General features: G+C 45.6%; 1 protein-coding gene across 3 annotated transcripts in view; it reads left to right on the forward strand.

The window, feature by feature from the left end:
- Positions 1–21,381, forward strand: part of tho2 (THO complex subunit 2-like protein) — a 111,346-nt gene that overhangs the window by 15,105 nt on the left and 74,860 nt on the right. For all 3 annotated transcript variants that reach the window (XM_075688459.1, XM_075688461.1, XM_075688460.1), the window contains exons 9-11: positions 944–1,039; positions 15,490–15,642; positions 19,132–19,301. In XM_075688459.1, coding sequence (XP_075544574.1) covers positions 944–1,039; positions 15,490–15,642; positions 19,132–19,301 — 419 coding nt within the window. The remainder of the gene's footprint in view (positions 1–943; positions 1,040–15,489; positions 15,643–19,131; positions 19,302–21,381) is intronic.

Consider the following 21,381-nt stretch of genomic DNA (forward strand, 5'->3'; position numbering starts at 1 on the left):
TTATGAACCATATTTCAGCAATAGCTTGTTCTACCTATTTCATTAATGCAACGAAGTTTGCTTTTAATGGACCGCGCTACAACGAATTATCGGCTACAGCAGATGAAATAAGCAGTAATTTTTTTCAAAATTGGGTGTATAAAACACTTTTGCCGTGTCGACATGGGCTGCCAACTGACTTGTGAGGGTCAGTTGACAATCGCGGCTCAATATTGCGCACACGACGGAGGAAGGTGGATGGAAATCCGCCACCTTCTTTCGCATGCGAGGAACTGGGGGTGTTTCTACTCCAGCGGTTGCCGCTTATGGTGTTGCTGCCGTATCTTGAAAGTTATCTGTGATGTGGATAAGTGCTCGCCTGCAAGGCCGCTGTATCTTCAATGCGATCTGAACAAAGTGCGTGCCAGCACGGGCCTCATCTTTAAAGTGATCTGCGATGTGGACAAAGTGCACCCAGTGCCGGTAGCTTCATATGTGGTGTGCTTTTGACATTTAGTACGTGTTGAAGCGAGAGCCAGCACAAAGGTCAATTTGCTCAGTGCTGTTGCCGGGCTTATCTTGTTTAATTTGCTATTGCAATTGATGTTTTGCCTTTCAGTCGAAACTGCGACTTTTTACTTTGGACGTACGTCACTCACTCTTTGCAATAAAGTTGTTAGTCACCGTGACAAAAGTTTCGGAAGTGAAGTGTTTCAGATATTACAGACTTCAGATATAATGGACGTTTTTTGTTGTTTAAAAGGGTCCGTTGTAATTAGAGTTGATGGTATTAACAAACATTGCCATATTTTCATTACATTATATTTTCATATATTCATACTGCGGCTCACTGATGGGAGAAAGTTGTGTTAGCTAGTCCCTTGTGATACATCTCGATTGAGCTGCTGTTGAATTAAGGAAAAGGCTAAGCTGCCATTGATACCTGTCCTTGTTCTCATTGCAGGGAGAAGCTGGAGAACCGACTCCATTGTCCTTGTACCGCCTGGCTGCTGTTTTAATCCGTAATGAAGTCATTGCCCTGGATGACCTTTACTCTCTGGTAAGTGACGTTACACTGCATGCAGTTTTACTAGGCCTTGCTTTACCTGGGAAATGCAGTAAAACATTGTTAATTTAGATTTTATGGGAGTGGAAACAAATTTCTGAATAATCTTAATGTCTAATTGCCAAACGGGCCAAGAAAATAAGGAGCAATGCTGCATCAACGTAGCCTTATTTAGTGAAATAAGTTATCCTCTGTCATACCTTATGGGGATGCGCGACTCTCGCGCATCCCCTGATATGTTTTTCTCGCATAGCACGTCTCCTGTAATCCGGCTGCGCGGCGTGGCCTGGCGCCCGCGGCGGTCGGAGTGGTTGAGGCGCAGTACGAGAGATGGCGCGAGTATTGCGCTGCTAACGCCGCAAGACAAGGCGCTCTCTCTCTGGGGTTCGGGACAGCAAGCAGTACAGACGTGCCGTGCCGCGTGTGCGCCGATCCATGCTTCTGCGAGACCGTCTCGCGTGGCCACCTTGAAACGCGCCACCGTTCGCGTGACCGTACGCGCGAACGACCAGGCGTTGGGATCCAGCATGGGGCGAACATATTCGCTCGCTATCCAGTTGCGGTGAGTCGGACTTCTAGATTTGTCGCGCACCCATCGGCATGTATTGTGGATAACAACTCGGCTAGCTGGCATTGATCTATGAAAGGTGCAATAAATGCCCTTGTGATTGTTTGCATCACTGTGTTGTCGTTCCTTTGACCCAAGAGCACAGGAGGAGAACCCCACAACCTTGGATGAAACCATAAAATTTTCTTCAGCTCAATTAAATAGGCAATAATGAGCTGTTAGGGGGACCTGCACAACTGCTTCTTTCATTCTAATTCTCGGAAGTAATTGTGGAAACTGTCATAACACAACCAGAGTGAGGCAGCTGCTTGCCACATCTGCTGTCCGGCAAGTCCTGCATGCATGCAATGCCATATGTTGCACAAAACAAAAAGTAATCGCACTGAAAATTTTTGTCATTCCTTTTGGCTTGATTACAATGATAACACACTCACATGCCATGCTTTGATTTCTGTTGCCACTTTGCCACTAACATCTGTGGCACTTCACACATTGTACACTGCAGTGTGAGCCCAACTACCGCATGTACTTTACACTAATGCATCTTTGATTGTATTGTTCACTCATTTTACTTGGCCAGAAATGGAAAGTGCAGTTTCCTCGATTGTAACGTGCACCCTGATTTTCATTTTCCAATTGTGATTGGCTATCACTTGGGAAAATAAACTTTATAACATCCGAGCCACAGTAGGACTGAGCATCACTCGTCAAACACCAGTTTGAGTTGGTGTCCAGTGGTCTCATTGTTCCTGGCACTCGCGGGATTTTCTGGCACCCGCAGCACAGCAAATCATGGCCTTCGAGATAGGAAGGGGTTATTTAGGATTGGAGGGTTGCTTCAGACACCACATATTGCAGTTTTGGTTGCTTACTGCAATATAATGCAAAAATCATGTTTCAGTAAATTTTTCAGGAATATAAGTGTGGCCAGAATGGAGTAAATACAGTCATTAGTGCACAGCCAAATAACTCTTAGTTAACCAGCATTTCGTGGCTTACAATAGCACATTTGTTGGGACACAGTGGTGTCCCAACAAATGGTCTAAATGATTAGTCTTTGAAACGAGGTTCAAACTAACAAGCTTTTACTGCACCGTCATGCCCAACCTTGGGCATTGCAACCTTTTGTTCCACTTACTGTGCAAACATACTAGGTCATTTGCTAGTTTAAAAGAGCTTGCAACTGAACCAAACATGGGAGAAAGTATAGGCTATTAGCCTGTGTATACACTCTATACATACTGTGAGTTTGCTGATCTCTAAAGGTTCAGTTCTTTTATGCTCTGGAAATTTCTCTGTGCATTTATGTTTTTGTGGTTGGTGAGAATTGTGGGTCAAAGCACAATGAGCAATTATTGTCACTGACACTATGCTATCTTCTGTTGTATCTTCCCTACCTGCGATACACTAACAAATTTATTTGATGCTCCCGCTGCCCCCTTATTAGAACCCTTGCATAATGCTGACAACACTGTGCACACATTGAGTTCCTACGACCATTGTGAAGGGTAGATGTGTGGGCAAGCACAGGTTGTGCGTAGGAAATTTGTTGGCCACATGGGCTCTGCTACAGGTGTCACGTAGTTTGCTGCGGTGTTCTGACACACACATAGCGTGTTTGCTGCATAACATGTCCCTGCAAATGCATGCTTCGTTCTACTCAGCAGTATAGATCAAATATATTCTGCCATGTTCACATGCTTGTGCCAGGAAGGTGCCATTTACTACTACAGTGGACTGTCTTGAAGGGGAACACGGGTTTTAGAGACAGAAAAATAGCGGAAAAATCAATATTCTGAAAGCTATATTTTCAGAATTTCCGACTATTATTCTACCACGTTGCCAAATTTTGCACATTCTAAATCAATATTTTATCCGTAATATAAATTTTTGGCGCCAGTGTCGGCCAAATATTAGCCAAAGTTTCCGTAAAAAAGTGCTTTTGCCACGGTGCGTGACGGCTCCCGCAGTCGTTCAGTCGTGCCGACCCGTATATTGTTTAAAAGAAGTCTCTTGTCTTCATTGTCCCACCACCACCGGCTCCGTCCGCACATTGGCAGTGAAGAAATTCTGCCTCAAAAAGAAGACCCAATGCACGCTGTAATTGGTCGACAAAGACACGTGACCCTCAGTTAGCCACACCATTGGCTAGACTGGCGTAGTCTACATCACTCCGCGGCTGCTGCGCACACGCCGTGCGTGCGGAGTTTTCCCACGCTGACAGCGATGCTGACCGCGACTCGGAAGCACTACGAAGTAAAATTTAGAAAAAGAAATAAGAGGTAGTCAGCTTACAACTTCGAGAAACGATGTTCCGCCGCGCCGCTTCCCTATGACATCGGTAACAGCTCGCTCCCACAGTCTAGCGACGCCGGAGATCCCGATGGCGTGTTAGGCCTAGTCCCCCCAAAACGCTCTTAACAACAGCTGCATTTCATCGACGTTTCAGCACGACACTACTATTCTGCAGCCGGCTGCAGAATATTGGCGTATTGGCAGTGTATTGACGGTGAAGCTCAAGGAAAACTTCAAGCATTAACGTCAACTCCTGCTACTGACCAAAAATCGGAACTACTAGATTCTGTTGACGACACTGCTGCCAGGAGAAACGAGCTGGCCAAGTCTACTGAGCATGCATCTGCTGAAAACTTGCAGCGGATGCTCAGAAGGCATCACTGCAGTGACACTATCTTGACAGCCTACATTCCTGGAGGCTACTAATGCAATAGCACTTGAACATATTCAAATATTTTGTGGTGTTCTGTTATAAAAATAAGCTCATTTTGTTTTTTCAAGTTTTCTCAGCATCTCATTTTTGGTGTTTTTTAAACTTGCCTAAACGCTATCTCGGTCTTCAGGGCACATAGAATCATAATTTTAACAGCGGCATGTAGCTATATGTGTGTACTACGCAATGCTAGGGGCAGATTTTTTAATTTCGCTTTTGTAAGTTTTTAAATCTGGCTACTAATTGTACCATGTAACTGCCATGTCTGGAGATTGAACTTCAAATTGCTGTAAAATTGGTAATACCTGCAATATAAAAAAAGTGGTCCTACAGTTGTGTTACTTACAATTTGTAGTATCCAGCCATATGTCTAGATAAACATTCTGGCTGATACTCTTCTTACGATTGTTCCAATAAACAATAGGTGATTTATTTTAATTGTATCTGGAACCACTCATTCAACTTAACCCTTTGAGGGTCAATGACGTAAATATATGTCGCCGTGAACGAAACAGGCATGAATGGTGTCAACAGCGATGAAGCTGTTTCAGAAAGATCCCAAAGCCGCGCTTGTTGCCAGACTGTAAAGCATGCTAGGCTAAATCCACGGCATTCGACCCCCAGAATCTGAATGCGAAAGATAGCTCGACATTTTCCGTCCGTGGGGGTCGCGGACGACGCGCGGACGGCATGAATCCGTGATGCATAGTCACGTGATGCGCTGTCTGTTGCGGAAAAGACTGATTTAGTCCTTCGTGTGGATCCACCATAATGGTGGTGCAGTAAATACTCACTTGAAGCTTCACACAAAGTATTTACTTATTTGGCTGGAAGTACTGCAGCAGTGTAGCCTGCTTCTTATTCGCAGCCGCATGCTTAAACTCTTTGAGTCCTCAGCATAGTCTAAACGATCCACAAGCGATAGGCTGGTGCCCTCTATTTTACCGCAGTAGCAGTGCAAAAAGCCAAAGCAGCTATAGCCTCAGTTGTACTCGGGAGCAGTGCAACATCAGTGCTTGCGAGATCAACCTCGGCAGCATCTTCGTTTAGCCTCTACTTCTGCTGCGATCTCCATGTCCGTCAAACGAAGAATTTTTAAACACTGTTAATAATAAAGTATTAAGTGGCGTCCGCCAAGGTCTTTGAGTGAGCCCAGTGAGTGCGCGCTGTCACGCGTCTTGGTGGATGCAAAGCGCCAGTCCTGGGGAGGCACAGCAGGCACAGAACACGGCACCGAGAAGGAGTCAGTGCGTCAAATGCAATGTGCCATGATGTGTTGTTGACGTTGTTGAACTAGCCAAGCCACCGCGTGCGGCTGCGTACGCTGCTATGTTCAAATGGTGCCCTCAGCGCGATCGATGTGTGCAGCTACAGTGTGCAGCAGTTGGGAATGTCCATCGTGCCACCGCTATCTTCAAGGGTGTTGCGGGAAAGCTCACCGCCTGTAAACAGAGTGCACGTGGTCAGGGGGGGTGAAAATCGATATATCCATTTTACGTCCGATCCTGTTCAAAATACAAAATTAAAAATGTATGAGATTTTCCATGTGATATAGAAAGTGTTCGATATACCGAGGTTTGACTGTACTGATGTAGCAACCCAAACTCAGTGCTGTCATCTATAGCGCGGTCGATGTGGCCTCGCAAGCACTAGACCCTATTAACACGCATAATGATCACACTTTTTTGTAAAAAAAAATTGACGCAAATTCAGGGGTTCGATCATTACCCGCAAAAAGAAAAAAAATGTCATCCCGCGTTTGCTGCGAGATGAAAACAGGTCAACAAATAGGCGGCTGGCAGAGCAAGCCGAACGCGCTGATCGCGATTTTTTTTCTTCTTGTGAGTACATTACGTGCATTGAAACAGTTTCTTCCGTATCAGTAATGAATAATATTGTTAATATTATGGACTGGTGGAGGGCTGTATGATATCGTCGGTAAGCATTTGTTGGACTTGATTTCGGATGGCGTCTTGCTATTTACGAGAAACACGGTAAGCACGTTGGCGCACGGGTCTTTCATTAGGATTTGTAATAATTCTGTGTTTCGCAATAGGCGTTTGGTTGACCTTCGATGTTGAAGCGAAGCAGTCCGCAAAAGACTGTAAAAGGCTTCGAATGCTAGCCTGTTGTTGACCCGATAATTTAGAATTCACATCAATATTGCTGTTGGCTGGTACGTCACAGTTAGAATCTCCATCAGTTTGCCCTACAGTTAAACAAGCGGGAAAATCACTGACTGGCTCCAAATAGGCGATGGCAGTTCGTGGGGCGAAGTGCTGGTATTCACGACTGAAATTGGTCACTAAAATCTGAGCAGTCCGTGATGACAGCTGCAAGATGCCGCGGGCTACGCAAACCTGTCGAGCCAACAAGACTGACAGATGGCCTTCAGCGATTCCGAGATGGGGAGGATCATCGTCTGTTTCTACGGTGATCAACGCAGTACTCCGAGGTGGTAAAGTAGCACAGTCACCCGAAACGCGCAACACCGTGGACTGTGGGTGGTAGTCGTCCGAAATAGTTGCATGTTCGCTGGAAAATGTGACAAGCAACTCGCGAAGGTTTATGATTGCGCCGTACTCCCGAAGAAAGTCCATGCCGAGTATGACCTGCCTAGAGCACTCTTCCAGTATAATAAATGAACCGACAAATGTGACCTCACGAATTTGTACCCTCGCAGTGCATTTGCCGATCGGCGTGAGGACATGACCGCCGGCTGTACGGAGCTTAGGTCCTGGCCACGGTGTCGTCACCTTGCGAAGTGCCGTAACCAGTTGTCCGCTCATGACAGAATAAGCGGCTCCAGTATCGACAAGAGCGGTTACCGGGTGGTTATCGACAGAAACGAGTATGTCGGCTGAAACAGGCTCACGGTTTTCGAAGGAAGGTGTCGAAGGTACGCAGTCGTCGTTGTCTTCGTCGTTATCGTCGTCGTCGGGGTGTCGCAGCGGAGGATCTTTCGAAGTGCGTTGGACAGCGGCCCCACCACCGGAGGTCGCTGTTCTCAGTTTCCCCGACTTGGGCTCGTGGGCCGGTTGCCCACGGAAGCGGAGAACGTAGTGTAGCGGCTAGGTGACGCCGATCGTCGAGGAGGTAGTGATCGTGACTGGCGCCTCTGCGGAGGCAGTCTTTGAAGCCGTCGGCTTTTACGTACGTTGTCCGCTCCCTGTTCCTGGGGGTCAGAGTACATAGACGCGTACCCCGCACCTCCACCAGTTTGTCACAGACAAAGCCACAAAAGACTTCGGTCGACGCTAGAGATCTTTTATATCTATCGCTGTCCTGGCACCTTCGTCATTCTCTTCTTCTCGGAGCCACCCAACGTGCCTAGCATGTGGCACCGACTTGCACCGAGTGGCTGTCAGCTGTGTCGAGGTCGTGGCAATATCGGCAAGTTTGCGGCAATAACGTAGTCATGTCCACTTAGAGGGGACAGAAACAGATCGCCGGCATGCTGCTGAAACTCCGGCATCTGTCTTCACTACTATCCTAATATGGCACATTTCCGCTAAGGGTGTGCGGATATCTTAGCTGTGTTACAAGCGTCGGTGTATGCATAGGGTACACTTCTAACGTATCAGTGTAAACGTGGCTGCTATCGTTGCTGCTCGCGATTTGTTGCGTGCCCACGAGTGCAGATGAGAAGAATCAAAAGCACCTTTTTTGTTGTTGACCACAACCATTATAAAGCCTACACATAATAAAGGCAAGTTTGGTTGTACCTCTTTTTGTCATGGAAGTGCGGAAAGTGATTAAAGTAAGGAAATGGGGCATCTGCTTAAGAATGTTGGGTGCGTGCAGACCGCTTGGTATGTCTTCAAGAGTCGTTCATGTAGCATTTAACAGAGGGTAAGTGCGATCATCATTAGCTGGACTTGGCATGCGGCATATCGCTGCGACAAGTTCAGAGTGCGATCATTGCACGGGAAAGAAAAAAAATCGAACTTTGACAACAAAATTCAGGGGTGCGATCATTACGCAAGTGCGATCATTATGCAAGTAAATACGGTAATCGGGTCAGCTTGTCACAGCCACCACTGCCCATCGTATCATGCTTCGTTAAAAAAATGGGACTACTATTGCCTACACGGCTTTAGGCAAGTGACACACAGCTCACAATGGCGCTGTAGCTCATGAGTGTGAAAAGCAGAAAACCAGCCATGTGTGCGCTGTAGGTGTCCCTTTTAGTTCTGTTAGAATTAGTGTGGCATGCAGACGAAAGATCTGCCTGTCTTGTAACAGAGCCAGTGCGGCCCACAAGTTTCCTACGTGCATCCTGCACTCAGCCACACATTTCTTCACGATTGCGGCTGAAACCCAATGTGCAGACTTGTCTGCTGCCATTCTGCGAGAAGTGTATCAAAGGGCAACTGCAAAAAAATTATTGGATTGCACAAAAAGCTGTCTAGATTCAGTCTCCATGCCAGCATTGTTGCTTTCCGGAAATCATGCTGAACCCAGAACATGGAGCAGGAAACATTTAGGAGTGGAAACTCTGCTGTTTGCGGCGACCAGAAAAAGTCACATGCCTGCGGCGCCGTTATCGTGCTGGCGGCCTGGAAAGAAATTACCGCCGTTGAGAGCGCGCCGAAGCCGCCTGCTCGGGTGCTGCGTTTTTTTTTTTTTTTTTTTTTTTTTTTTTTTTCCGCTGCGGCTTCTACGACGCGCCGCATGGCGCCGCCACTGTATACAGTCCCGTCGGCACATACAACAATTGTGACCTTATCTGGTCGCCCGCGCTCGCTCGTGCTGACGGGAGTTTCACCTCCTAAATGTCTTACTCCGTGACCCAGAAAGACGGGACAAAAGAAGACACATAGGGACACACACAGCGCTGTGTGTGTCCCTATGTGTCTTCTTTTGTCCCGTCTTTTAATCGCGCTACCGTACTCCCCTTGAAGATGCATTACCAATAAGCCCACATTGCAACCCTCGTGAACTTCAAGATTACATTGCTTCTATGGCATACTGAAAACCTCGGGAGGCGATGGTCTGGGATTTTCATCATATCGCTAACAACCAGGTGCACACATTGTTTGCTTAGCTGATACAAATACTGTAAATATCAAAACTAGACAATTGCCAGCTTTGCAGTTTTGTCAGGATTGCTTCAGTACTGTCTGCCACTCACTCATAACAAATTTTAGCTAAAGTGAAAATTTTTTCTCAGTTGGCCCTTAACCATTAAGTGTTATATTGACCAATAGTTACCTTATTTTACTTTATTTAATGGCTTATTTTCAAATGTTGCTCCATCAAAAACCCTTCTAAAGCTTTTTCAACCAATTTGCTTCTTGTTTTAAATGTGGGAAACTCATTTTACCTCCTCACTATGCAACGTATGCAGTTGAACCCACTTATAACAACATCCAAGTGCCACGAAAATTCCATAACTGGGTTGTATGAAAAAAAGTTTAAATGGAGGGATGGAAGAGCTGTTGTGCGAAAACTAATGCCGGGTAGACCAGTGCCGCTCCCCACCACCTTCCTCCGTCTGGCTTCTGATTGTGTTAAACTGTGCTTCATGCGCACTCCAATCACATGTTGTTAACAAGCCGCAGCTTCCAGCATTCAAGAATGGCACTGCTGTAACAACTGCAAAGAGGGGTCACGGGCGGCAAGTGACATACGAGCTACGCCGAGGCATCATTTTGGTGGCCCCTAAAGGCGCACTTTAAGAAATGTGGGAAGGTTGCTATGGCAGTATCTCAGCTTGAGAAATCCAGAAGAAACGCTGGGATGATATTGCCACAAGCATCTCGCCATGTGCTTCACTAGAAGCTTGCCGACATCCTTCTCCAAGGCATCCAGGTGCTCCTTATAGTGCAGCAGAAGGTCCCTCGCGAGAACTAGCCCCTGAAGGACTGAATCATCTACAGGGCCTCCTGCAGGGACAACGTTGAGGCAGCATGCCCTACCGTGTCAGTGCTGCCGTCGTGGCGGTCACTGTCGCTATCTGATGCAAGCATGTTCGTGACGATTGTCTCATCGGTTGGAAGCACTTCGTTTCCAAATTTATAGCAGTGCACTTTCTTTTCACCGGCAATGTCGTCCACTGCGGATCAGCGGGCTGATCAGTCATCTTCATACAAGGCTGAGAAACCACATGGCCAGGAATGACTTTGACGCAACAAACGAGAAGAAAGGGGGTTAACCGAGGGGCCCGATTATTATTAGTCATATCATGAGAAGCCAACAAACACTGACATCAAAGACAACATAGGGGAAATGTATGTGAAGGTTGTGGGTTCGGTTCCCACCTGCGGCAAGTTGTTTTTTCATCCACTTTAATTTCCATTAAGTTATTGTTTCTTCATTACATTTATTAAGCACAAGTAATTTCCCCTATGTTGTCCTTGGTGTCAGTGTTTGTTGGCTTCTCATGATATGTTCATGTTCTTATTATACATAGATGATATAACCAACCAAATCGACATCACCATTCGCCTCTTTGCAGACGACTGCATTCTTTATCATACTGTGCGTAACCACGAAGATCAAGCAAAACTGAACAAATCCCTAAATAAGGTAGTGCAGTGGTGTGCAGACTGGCAAATGGGGATAAATTCTGATAAAACTGTCTGCATGTCGGTCACAAACAAAAAATCAAGTCTGCAGTTCCCGTACGGTTTCAATGGCACTATTCTACAAAGTGTCACCCAGTATAAATACTTAGGCGTAATCATCTCATCCGACCTCACCTGGAATGCGCACATACAGTACGTAGCTAAAAAAGCCTTGAACAAACTGTTCTACCTCAAACGCACCTTATCGCATTCCGCCAGCCAGACAAAACAGCTTGCTTACGTCAGCCTCATCAGACCGGCACTCGAATACGTCAACATAGTATGGTTTCCACATTCCAAAAACCAAATTCATACGCTGGAACGCATACAAAGAAAAGCTGCCCGATTTATCTATAACCGTTTCAAACGCACAGATTCACCAACCGAACTTCTTTCTCGCGCAGGCCTCGCTACTCAAGAAATTCGAGCCAAGGTTCAACGATTGAAGTTCCTATACTTGGTATTGCACAGTGCACTGAAATTGGATCCCGCCACTTTTCTAAAGTACAAGCTCACTAGACCGACTCGGCATAAACACGCTTTCACGCTAGAGGAATTTCTTTGTAACAACAATACTTATTTCTTTTCATTCTTTCCGCGAGCTGTGCGAGAGTGGAACTGCTTAAACCCTGCTATTACTGCCCAGCCCACACTAGAAACATTTACCAATCATCTAGAAGAAGCAGTCACAATCACAACTTAGTCTTTTAGTTATTTTTTTTTTCTCTTCTGCAAGAGCAACTGTGTGAAGACCAGTGTGTTACTCAATAAATGAAAGCGTCCATGTTTTTCTGTGCTAACTCCTTGTTTGCTCAGTGTTTGCTCAAATTGTACTTTTTTGATGACCATATGCCCACTCCTGTAATAATCCCAATCGGGATTGACAGTATTGTGAAATAAATAAATAAATAAATAAATAAATAAATATGACGCAACAAACAAAGACAAGCACATGCAACTTAATTCGTTAGCATAATTGTGCAGAATGAGGGCCCATTGAGCAATATGGGAGCAGCGTTGTCAGCACAGTTGGCGCAGTCCATATGTGTTTTTGACCGTGGCGCGGTGTAGAGCTATGGGTGCAGCCCATTTGTGTTCGGAAGGGTAGAAGGGCGATGGAAGAGATGCGCACGAGGCTGTTGATGCAGAGAAGCACGCTGCGGCAGTTAAGGTAGCGGAAGATTGTGCAGCGGCTCGCATTTCACTTATTCATTTTTCTTTTCAAGGATTTCACATTCCATTACCTTTTGGCACAGACACCCAGCAGCCAGACTTCATCGTTATGACCGACGATGCGGCATGGGTGCATTCTAGTAAGCGGGTTATTTCTCCCATAGAAAATATGCAAAAGTTGACGGTGCAGCAGCTTCTTATTGTAATAACCAATAAATTTGAGAATTTTAGATTAGGGGACGCAAGCCGCTTGCGTCGCCTAACCTAAATCTCTCTATTATTAGAACCGGTATCGTTATAAGTGGGGCTCAACTGTTATGATATATGTGGCGCCATCATTCCAAATCTGCCAGAAGGCAAAAAAAAGTGTGTGATTCCATAAACATTGTCTATGAGCTCTGACAAATTGCTGGCATCTATGTACAGTCAAACCCGTTTATAACGATCTCGTGTATAACAATCTATCGGTTATAACGACCACATTTCGCGGTATTTACGATTTTCCAACACTGCCTATCAAAACTGCGTCCAGATATAATAAACATTCTTAAAGTGATGTACCTTTACAACAAACACACTCGTTTCTCTATGATAAACACTTTAAACCCGGCCGCTGTTAAAGGAGGACGCACACGAAGTCCTCTGCTCCCTTGCTCCAGTTGACCGCGACAAAGATTTGACTGCCGAGATAAGCGAGTGCTGCATGCAGATTTTAGAAGCCATGAGGAAAGTCGCATTCAGCTGTTCTATGGTAACTAGGCTTTCGCAGTGTTTCTCCAGCGTGCTTCACTGCAAAGCAGCACAGCAGGTGCGGCCTCCAATTTCGAGAGCCACGATGGCAACACCCTAGTGTGGATTTCTCCGTGTGGCACCAATGTCAGAAGCTATGTCGATGGCACTCATTTTTGCACAGTTCTCTGTGCAGCATTGCATGCACTACTTTATGTTATATGACTCTCAGTATGAGCTACCACGTTAAAGTGTGTGGCGAAGCGTCGCGCTTTGTTGCTAATACTAAGTGCGATAGTATGTTATTAGGACCAATTTGAACGAACAGCTGCTAAAGCGTTACTATCGGTATTCATGTGGCCCAAGTCGGTGTGAACACTGCACGACGTGCTGCTGCCACGCAAAGTTGCAAAAGTCTGTGGTTATGGTTCGTCGATGCTTCGTTTAGGCTATTACTGATAACGGCTTGCATCGGTGTTCTACCTCTCGAACTTCAAACCTTTTTGGCCGAAGTGACATAAAAAAGCATAACTTTGGTTCTGCAACCGTAACAGCAAGACCTATGCAAAATGCCGGCAGGCTGCAGTAGTTTCCACTTTCAGCTAGCTAGAGCACTTCACTATCGTATGCAGAATTCACTCGTCTTGCATATATATCACAATGTTGGCAAAAAAAATGGCAGTGGACACGCTCAGAGTTTCGAAATGGCAGGTGATTGGAACAGGCCACGAATGCCGTTTCGAAGAGGCTACAGTGCCATATTTTGCTCTTCAGATTACATTTTTAAAGGGACCCTGAACCACCCCTCGGCCTTGGTGAAATCACATAGTCCGCGGGTAGCATATGCTGCTCTGAACATCTCAGCCAGGTTTTGCTGTCGTACGTGGTGCATGGAGCTGGCAAGCGGATCGCGAAGTCACCTTTCTTTCAAGCGCTCTCTTTTCAACAGAAGGCCCTGTCCTCACTGTCTTCCGGAAGCATTATTTCGTCATAGGACACACCATTTCGTAATTCCCTTAGACGGCTGCTATTGGCTGATAGCTGACATCAAGCTGCTGTCCGCTGCATGGCGTAGCTATCATGGCTGCCACGGGGTGCCGCCACGAGTCCACTGGCTAAGTGCACTGTGGCTCGCTGAGGACAACTGCGTTTGGCTTATGTTGCGCGCGTTGTAGGCACCAAAGGCAGAAGTCGTGTCGTTTACATTGTGGGGATGCGCGACTCTCGCGCTTCCCCTGATATGTTGTTTTCTCGCATAGCTCCAGTCTCCTGCTTTGCCGTGTGGCTTTACTGTGGCGGTTGGTATGCTTGCAGGGTAGTACGAGAGATGGTGCGAATGTTACTCTGCTAATGCCACCTAACGGCGGAGTTACTTGGGTGCAAAAAGGAGAAGGCTCTTCCTCTTTGGCTCGGGGTCGGCAAGCGGTGCGGACGTTCTGCGTGTGCGCCGATCCATGCTTCTGCGAGACCGTCTTGCGAGGCCTTCCCTGGAATGGACCAACACGATCATTCGAACGCGCCACCATTCGCGTGACCGTACGTGCGAATGACCAGGCGTTGGTGTCCAGCATGGGGCGAACATATTCGCTCGTTATGCAGTCGCAGTGAGCCGGACTCCCGCAATTTGTGGCGCGCCCATCGGCATGTGATGTGGATAGCAACTCGGCCAGCAGGCATTACTCTATGAAAGGTGCAATAAATGTCCTTGTGATTGTTTGCACTACTGTGTTGTCGTTCCTTTGTCCCAAGAGCACGGGTGAGAACCCCACAACATTAACATCCAAAATGAAATTTTAACTGCGTGCCTCTGTGACCTTTAGAAGGCAGAGCATTGTGAGCACGCCCCACTGTGCTGTAGCCTTCACAGTGCAAGGCGCTGAAAAAGGAATAGGAGCACCGTGGAGGCCGTGTTTGATTGCCAATAACTCCACTTCTGCTGAATGCATTGAAGTACTTGTTGTGGCATAGTATTACTGAAATAGGCTTTTTTCACTTCAAATGCCTTTCTACACTTCAATAAAAAATGTTTCAAGGCCCCTTTAATTAAAACTTGCAGTTAGATGTGGAAAAGTGCCAGGAACTAAAATGAAGGTACTGAAAGTCCTATTTTGAGACCAAAGTGGTGTCGAGTCGTAACTGCCGATGCCAGCTAGTATCATTAATTCATGGGTGTTTTGAAGGCCGAGTCCACATATAAAAAAACTACAGGTAAAATGACCACTTTTCCTGGAAATATCGAGTTCTTTATAAGTGAATTCAACTTTAAGCGGAAAACAAAGACCGCAGAAAACACGCCCCTCCAGCGCTGATGAACTGGCTGCCATTTATGTTGCAGAACACAGACTGAATCAATGTGGCCTTCGATGTGATGAAAAAGTGCTGACATCCATGTTGTAAAAAAAAAAGGTGAAATAACCATAGATTTCAAATGCTGGCAATGCAGCTGCTTGTGTTGTAGGAAAAAAAAAAAAACTAAGTGGACATACTGAGTTCGTCCAAATTGCTTTAAAAACATGATTATTGCCGTTGAGACACACACACAAGTCAAAATGGACCATGATTGTGTTAACAACCTGAGCTCATCTGAGACACTTAAGGGTTTGGCATGTACATTTTGCATGACCATCCTTTGTGTTCAAACCTCTATGTTGGTGCTTTGGTTATCTTGTCCATGCAGCTGCTGCCAGATGATGCAGCCTTGGCTAAGCAACACAAGAAGGAGGAAAATGCAGCCTTGCAGTACGCAAAACGCTCGGCAATGGTGATCATGTCCTCTGAGAAGAAAGAGGAAGAGAAGAAAGATGAGGACAAGGATGATGACCTCACTTTGGTAAGTCTTATCTGGTTTTGAGGAACTTGGTAGTTGTACCCGAGATTCGTTAGAAGTGGAATTTGTTGCTTTGATAGCATAGGCAGACAAAACCAAGTGAGAAGAATCGTCTGTTACATCTGAAAGTATGTTGTGCGCGGGTTCGTTTTAACGGGCATGGGCTGTACTTCAAACCATTTCTTGAACAAGAAGAGAGACTGAGGAGCTCATGTTTTTGTTAATCATGACCATATAATGCCAACAGGCAATCACGCCAAGGAAAGCATAGAGGTAATTAGCTGTGGTTATAATTGAAATGTAGAAGATTATGAGGAAAAGGGAAACTGCAAGTGGATAAAAAGGTTACCTGTTGCCAGTGGGAGAAGTACCCATAACCTCTGCATTACGCATGCGTTGTGCTGCCAATTGTGCTACAGCGATGCCACCAATCCGTCCACTGACTTGGGTATTTATATGTACTAGATCTAGCCCTGGTAATGTTAGCCGGGCCCATAGCGGGTGGATGTAGAACATCTTTTATTTTATGTTATTTTTTTTTTGCCCAATGGCATTGTGTTAACACATGAACTGAAGTGAGCAAGCACATGGCTAATAAACATTTGTATGCTACATAATGCCATCAAAGCTGCCAGATTGAAGGCCCTTGCTATGAATTAGCAAAAAGAAGGGGGGGGGGAACAGGCTAGATTTTTGTTAATCACAACTATATACAGCCAACAGTCCATTTCTTGGCACTCTTTGGCCATTCCTGGACTTTGCACGACAAAACAAAGGAAAAAAAAAAACATCATTAGCAGCAAAGGTTATACAGTCGCCGACTGATTTTCCGGACTCCGAAAATTCAGACATGCTCGATTATTCGATCTGCTTTGCGGCACCGCCATTCTCCCCATAGACCATAATGTATAACAACTGCCGAAAGGTCGGACACCTTGCAACCTCTCATCTGATTTTTCGGACACTCCTTGAGCCAACTCAATCGAGAGCACCATGCACCCACTCTGACCGGTGCATGGTTCTACTTGCTGTATGCCATTTTTGTTTTGAACGGAGCCTCCTTACTGCCCCACGAAGTGGCGCTACTGCAAAGCTCCGCTCATCATCATCGTTTCTGCCTGGTTCGATAGAGTGGTTCTGCAGCAGTTCCAGTTTCAGCTTAGTAAGCCATGTCAAGACAATGCAGCAGTTGATTTGTTTGTTCGCGCACGACCCTGCGAGTAGGCCACGTTTTTCATTTGTGCAACTGGTGTCGGCATGGTGGTGTTTGCTTTGTGTGTTGTGTCGAAGTTCCATTGATCCAACGCGGCATACGGAAACATCGCGTCAAGTGTCTAATGGCGCCAACACTGCTTGCGCATACTGCATTAGGGAATGCCGGCAAGCGGGTGCCGGGAGGCCAAAGATTTGTCGCGTTCCAATGTGCTCCCTACCGACACGGAAAATGTTCTGCCGAGACTTACGCAGTGGTTGCATTGCGATTCCGGACACCATCTCATTTGACAGTTTCACAGATGCTGACACTGCTGTACTGACATGCGCAGAACTCGACAACGACGAGATCATTCGTCAGGTTTCTGCTGCACCGCCGGACGATGACCGAGTCGGAAGATGACGTACCATGTGCTACGCTGCCGTCGCATGCAGAGCGTGTACAAGCAGTGACTGTGCTTTCAGCCGCCTATAGTGACCATACGACCCTCTCCGAGATTCAGGCTTATCTGATTGCGCGTAAACGGAACAGCGTGCAACGGCGCATTCATGATTTCTTCAAGCCTATTGCCGAGCCCGAATAAGTGCGTGGAAATAAAGGATCTCATTTTTTTCCCTTAATCTGCTTTTTCGGACACCTGTTTATTTGGACATTTTCGCAGTCCCCGTGAGGTCCGAATAAACGATCGGTGACTGTATACCACGTTTACTCAAATCTAGGCCGGCCCAGATTCTAAGCCGACCCCGAAACTCCGAAGCCAGAAAAAAAAAAATAAGAACTTATAGAGTGTAGGCCAAACCAAAAAGTGAGCACAGCATTCACAAAATGAAAGCGGCATTTATTGAATACGAACATGCTGAGCTCATTCTACGTCATCAGCGCTGCTAGCCTTGTCGTTATCTTCCTTATCGCTGTCATCTGCTCGTTGCGACGCACACAAAAAGCATTTCCCGTTGCCCCCTCCAATGACAGACATTTTTCTTATCGATGCCGAAGTCCCGCTCAGCTTGAACACTTGGCAATGCCTCTGTGGCTAGCACAACTTTTTGTTTGAAAGCGGCACTATAGTGGCATCACCTGTGTCATGCCATTACGATAACGTCACGCCAATGCGACATAGGTCAAAATGGTGATGTCGCTCGTTTACTTCAGTTGGCTACTGGCGTGGCTAGTAGTGGCTGCGATACTGATCTTTACTGCAGAAACTTATGCAGTACTGTCTGTGGTTAAACACGTAAAGAATAGAGAAAGCAGTAATATTCACAGACTCGTTAAGTGTCGTAAGAGCACTGATGACTTTAAGAAAACACAAAAATCCAGTTTTTATTCAGCTTTACTCATACTTGTGCAATATTTATTCATCTCGTAGATATGTGATAATATGCTGGGTTCCTTGCCATAGATGCATCGAGGGAATGTGCTGGCAGACGAAATGGCCACATCAATTACATATCAAGCTGCTAATCCTACCGCTGCTATTCCTGCCACAGATCTCAAGCCTTTTTTGCGTACAAAACTGCGAAGCCACTCGCAACGCTTGTGAAACAATGAAACAAATAATAAGCTCCACTTGATTAAGCCAAAGTTAGGTTTCTGGCCCTTTGTTACAGAAACTGACGCACTGATGTCCTAGTCTGTCGTCTCAGAATAAGACACACATATGGTACTCACAATTTTCTACTGACTGGCAATGAATCTCCAACCTATAGTAGATGTGGTGAGAGGCTCACCGTACTCCATGTGCTCGTGGAGTGTCGGGAAGCTGAGAGAGAGAGAAGAAACTATTTTCCTCTAGCATACTGCTATTGTATCTCTCTCCATCATGCTTCTTGGGGCAGAACCGTTCTTTCACACCACTATGTTGTTTTAATGATGTCAAACTGCATGTTTTTAGCCCCATAAATTTACAGAACATGCCTCCAGGCTCTTGCATCTCAAGGGTTCTATTAAGGCAGTAGTGCCTCTTGCAAATATTTATCTATGACACATTTTACTATATCATCATTATTTCAAATGTATCTTTTGTGCCCATTGTACAGCTCATTAACCATTGGCATAATTTTATCTCATATAGGTTTTATGCACTTTTCAGCAACTCTCTTTTAGGCTCCTTTACAGCCACTTCACATCTACCTCGCATTATTCATAGTTCCACTGCACGCTCATTAGCACCAGCCTAGCGTTCTTTGGCCACATTTAGCCCTTGCGCCACAAAACACAACATTCATCATCAGCACTTTATGGAGGAAGTGGACCATTCTGCTGTTTTCTTTTTGCAGGAGGAAAACCAAAAGCTTGGCCTGTGCGAGGCTCTGCTAGAGGTGGGCGACTGGCTCAATGCTCAGAAGCTGATGCAGCGGCTGCCCGAACACTACGCTGTTTCTCAGCCTCACATTGCCCGTCGGCTGTGCCTGCTGGTGCACACCCTGGTGGAACCGCTGTACTCCAAGTGAGATACCTTGCATGTTTGGCGAGTAGTAGCAAACAATGTCCTCGATTTAGCCGACTATTTTTGATCCCTTAGTAGGAAGGCAAAACATGATTTCGAAGGCTTTGCTTGTAAGTGGTGGCTTCAGCTTCGCGGCCAGATTCATCCCTACACGGTTCGAACTTGAACTTTCACATTGATGACTGTTGCCCTGAAGCAGCACGAGAAAAAGCACATAGCGCGATATGGCTGCATCCATTGGATCTGTCGATATTGGCGTAAGCAGAGACCTAGAGGCATGCTGGGAAGAAATGGGAAATATCAAGGGAAATGCTTTGGCTTCCTCCACAAAGTGATTTCGCCTCCGCGAGTGCTCTCAATTTGCCATTGGAACATGAGCAGAAAACTTTGCTCTGGAAGTGCTTCGAATCTGCCATTGGAATTCGGTATTAGTGACCTTTTTAGTGACCTAAGTATCCAGTAAATTGACCTGGTAAAATTCCTCAAGAGACTTCAGTAGAAGTGTGTGAATATTGTATTTACTCTCATATTGATCGCACTCACGTAATGATTGCACCCCTGAATTTTGTTGTCAAAATTTGATTTTTTTTTTATTTCCCCTCTAATGAATGCACCTCGAACTTGCCACAGCGATATATTGTGTGCCAAGTCTAGCTAATAATGATCGCGCTTACCATCTGTCGAATGCTTCACGAACGACTCTTCAAGACAAACCAAGCAGTCTGCACGCACCATTCTTAAGTAAATTCCCCATTTCATTACAGTGAAACCTGAATTTTGTACTGATTTCATGCAGCTAGTGAAATTTAGGGCATAAGGTGCACTAAGCTCTGCAGGAAAGCCAGCTTCTCAGTAGCAAGGTGCACGGGCTTGCTGACCGCGAGCGTACACTTGGAGCACAACAAAAGGGGAGGGGGACGACTGTGTAACAGAATCCAAGCGCATTAAGAATGTTCTTTTTGAGAGTATAGGTGTATAGGTTCGATGGACCGATCCTTGGCAGCTGTGCCTGTCCACAAAGCCGCACTATGCAAATATGCCAGCTCCCCGCCACGTACCCATGTCGCACCTCCACACAGCGTATCGCATGCCTGTTACAACATTCAGGATAGAGCAATGGCCGGTGCACTACTGCAATACGTGCCCGAGTGAGACCCGGAACTTGTAGTACTGATTTTGCCGGTGCAGGGCATTCCGCTATGGGCATTACAACAATGACTTTGCACATGATATGCTAGAAAGCGCTATTCTACACAAGTATGGATGCATTAGGCACACTTACTTAAAGTTATAACCAAAAATATTTTTTATGCAATTGAAGCTGCCCTCTTACTCGCTCCTGTAGTATAACGTAGTATAATATATATTTGTGGTTATATTTTTGCAAATGCAGAACTTTGACAACAGTGAGCCAGTCTGATGGCTCATACTGAAGGAAAACAGAAGGGGCTTGCTGCACAAGCTGTGCTGTTAAAGTCCTGCTTTTGTGTGGCAGAAAAAATAGGAGGAAAAAAGACAATGATCTTGCAGTTATTTTTAAGCAACAGTCATAGCAAACAGTACTGCATCTCTTCATTTTAGTTGAGATTTAGTTCATTTTAGTTTTAGATGTCATCACATTTGCTGTCAAGCAAATCCTCTGAGTTTACGGGCATTTGATGCTGTATAATAAGGCACAGGTTGGCAGGAAGAGACAGCTAGTGGGAATTGCCTAATTTTACAAGTTAACAGGAGTCAAATACAGTCATTTAGTGCAACTTCTTACTAGTCTACTTTTTTTTTTTCCATTGACAATGTAAGTGTGATGTTCCAACGTTAAAATAACCAAACTGCTAATAAAGGCATGTGCCTATCATTATCTAGTGCTCAATTTGGTACTCGAAGCTAACTATTTGTATCCAATTCATATTGGAAGATTTCGATATTTGCACGCCCCTAGACTTAGGCTAAATTTGACTCACCCTCATTTTATCTCAAGGGGAAGATATCTACGTCCATTTGTTGCTATTTCTAAAGACATACCAAAGACCTTGTTACTGGTCCACCTGTGTCCATCAAAGCTGCTTTTCTAAGCGAAGTA

This window comes from Dermacentor variabilis, chromosome 4 (assembly GCF_050947875.1).
Source record: "Dermacentor variabilis isolate Ectoservices chromosome 4, ASM5094787v1, whole genome shotgun sequence".
NCBI classification, from domain to species: Eukaryota; Metazoa; Arthropoda; class Arachnida; order Ixodida; family Ixodidae; genus Dermacentor; species Dermacentor variabilis.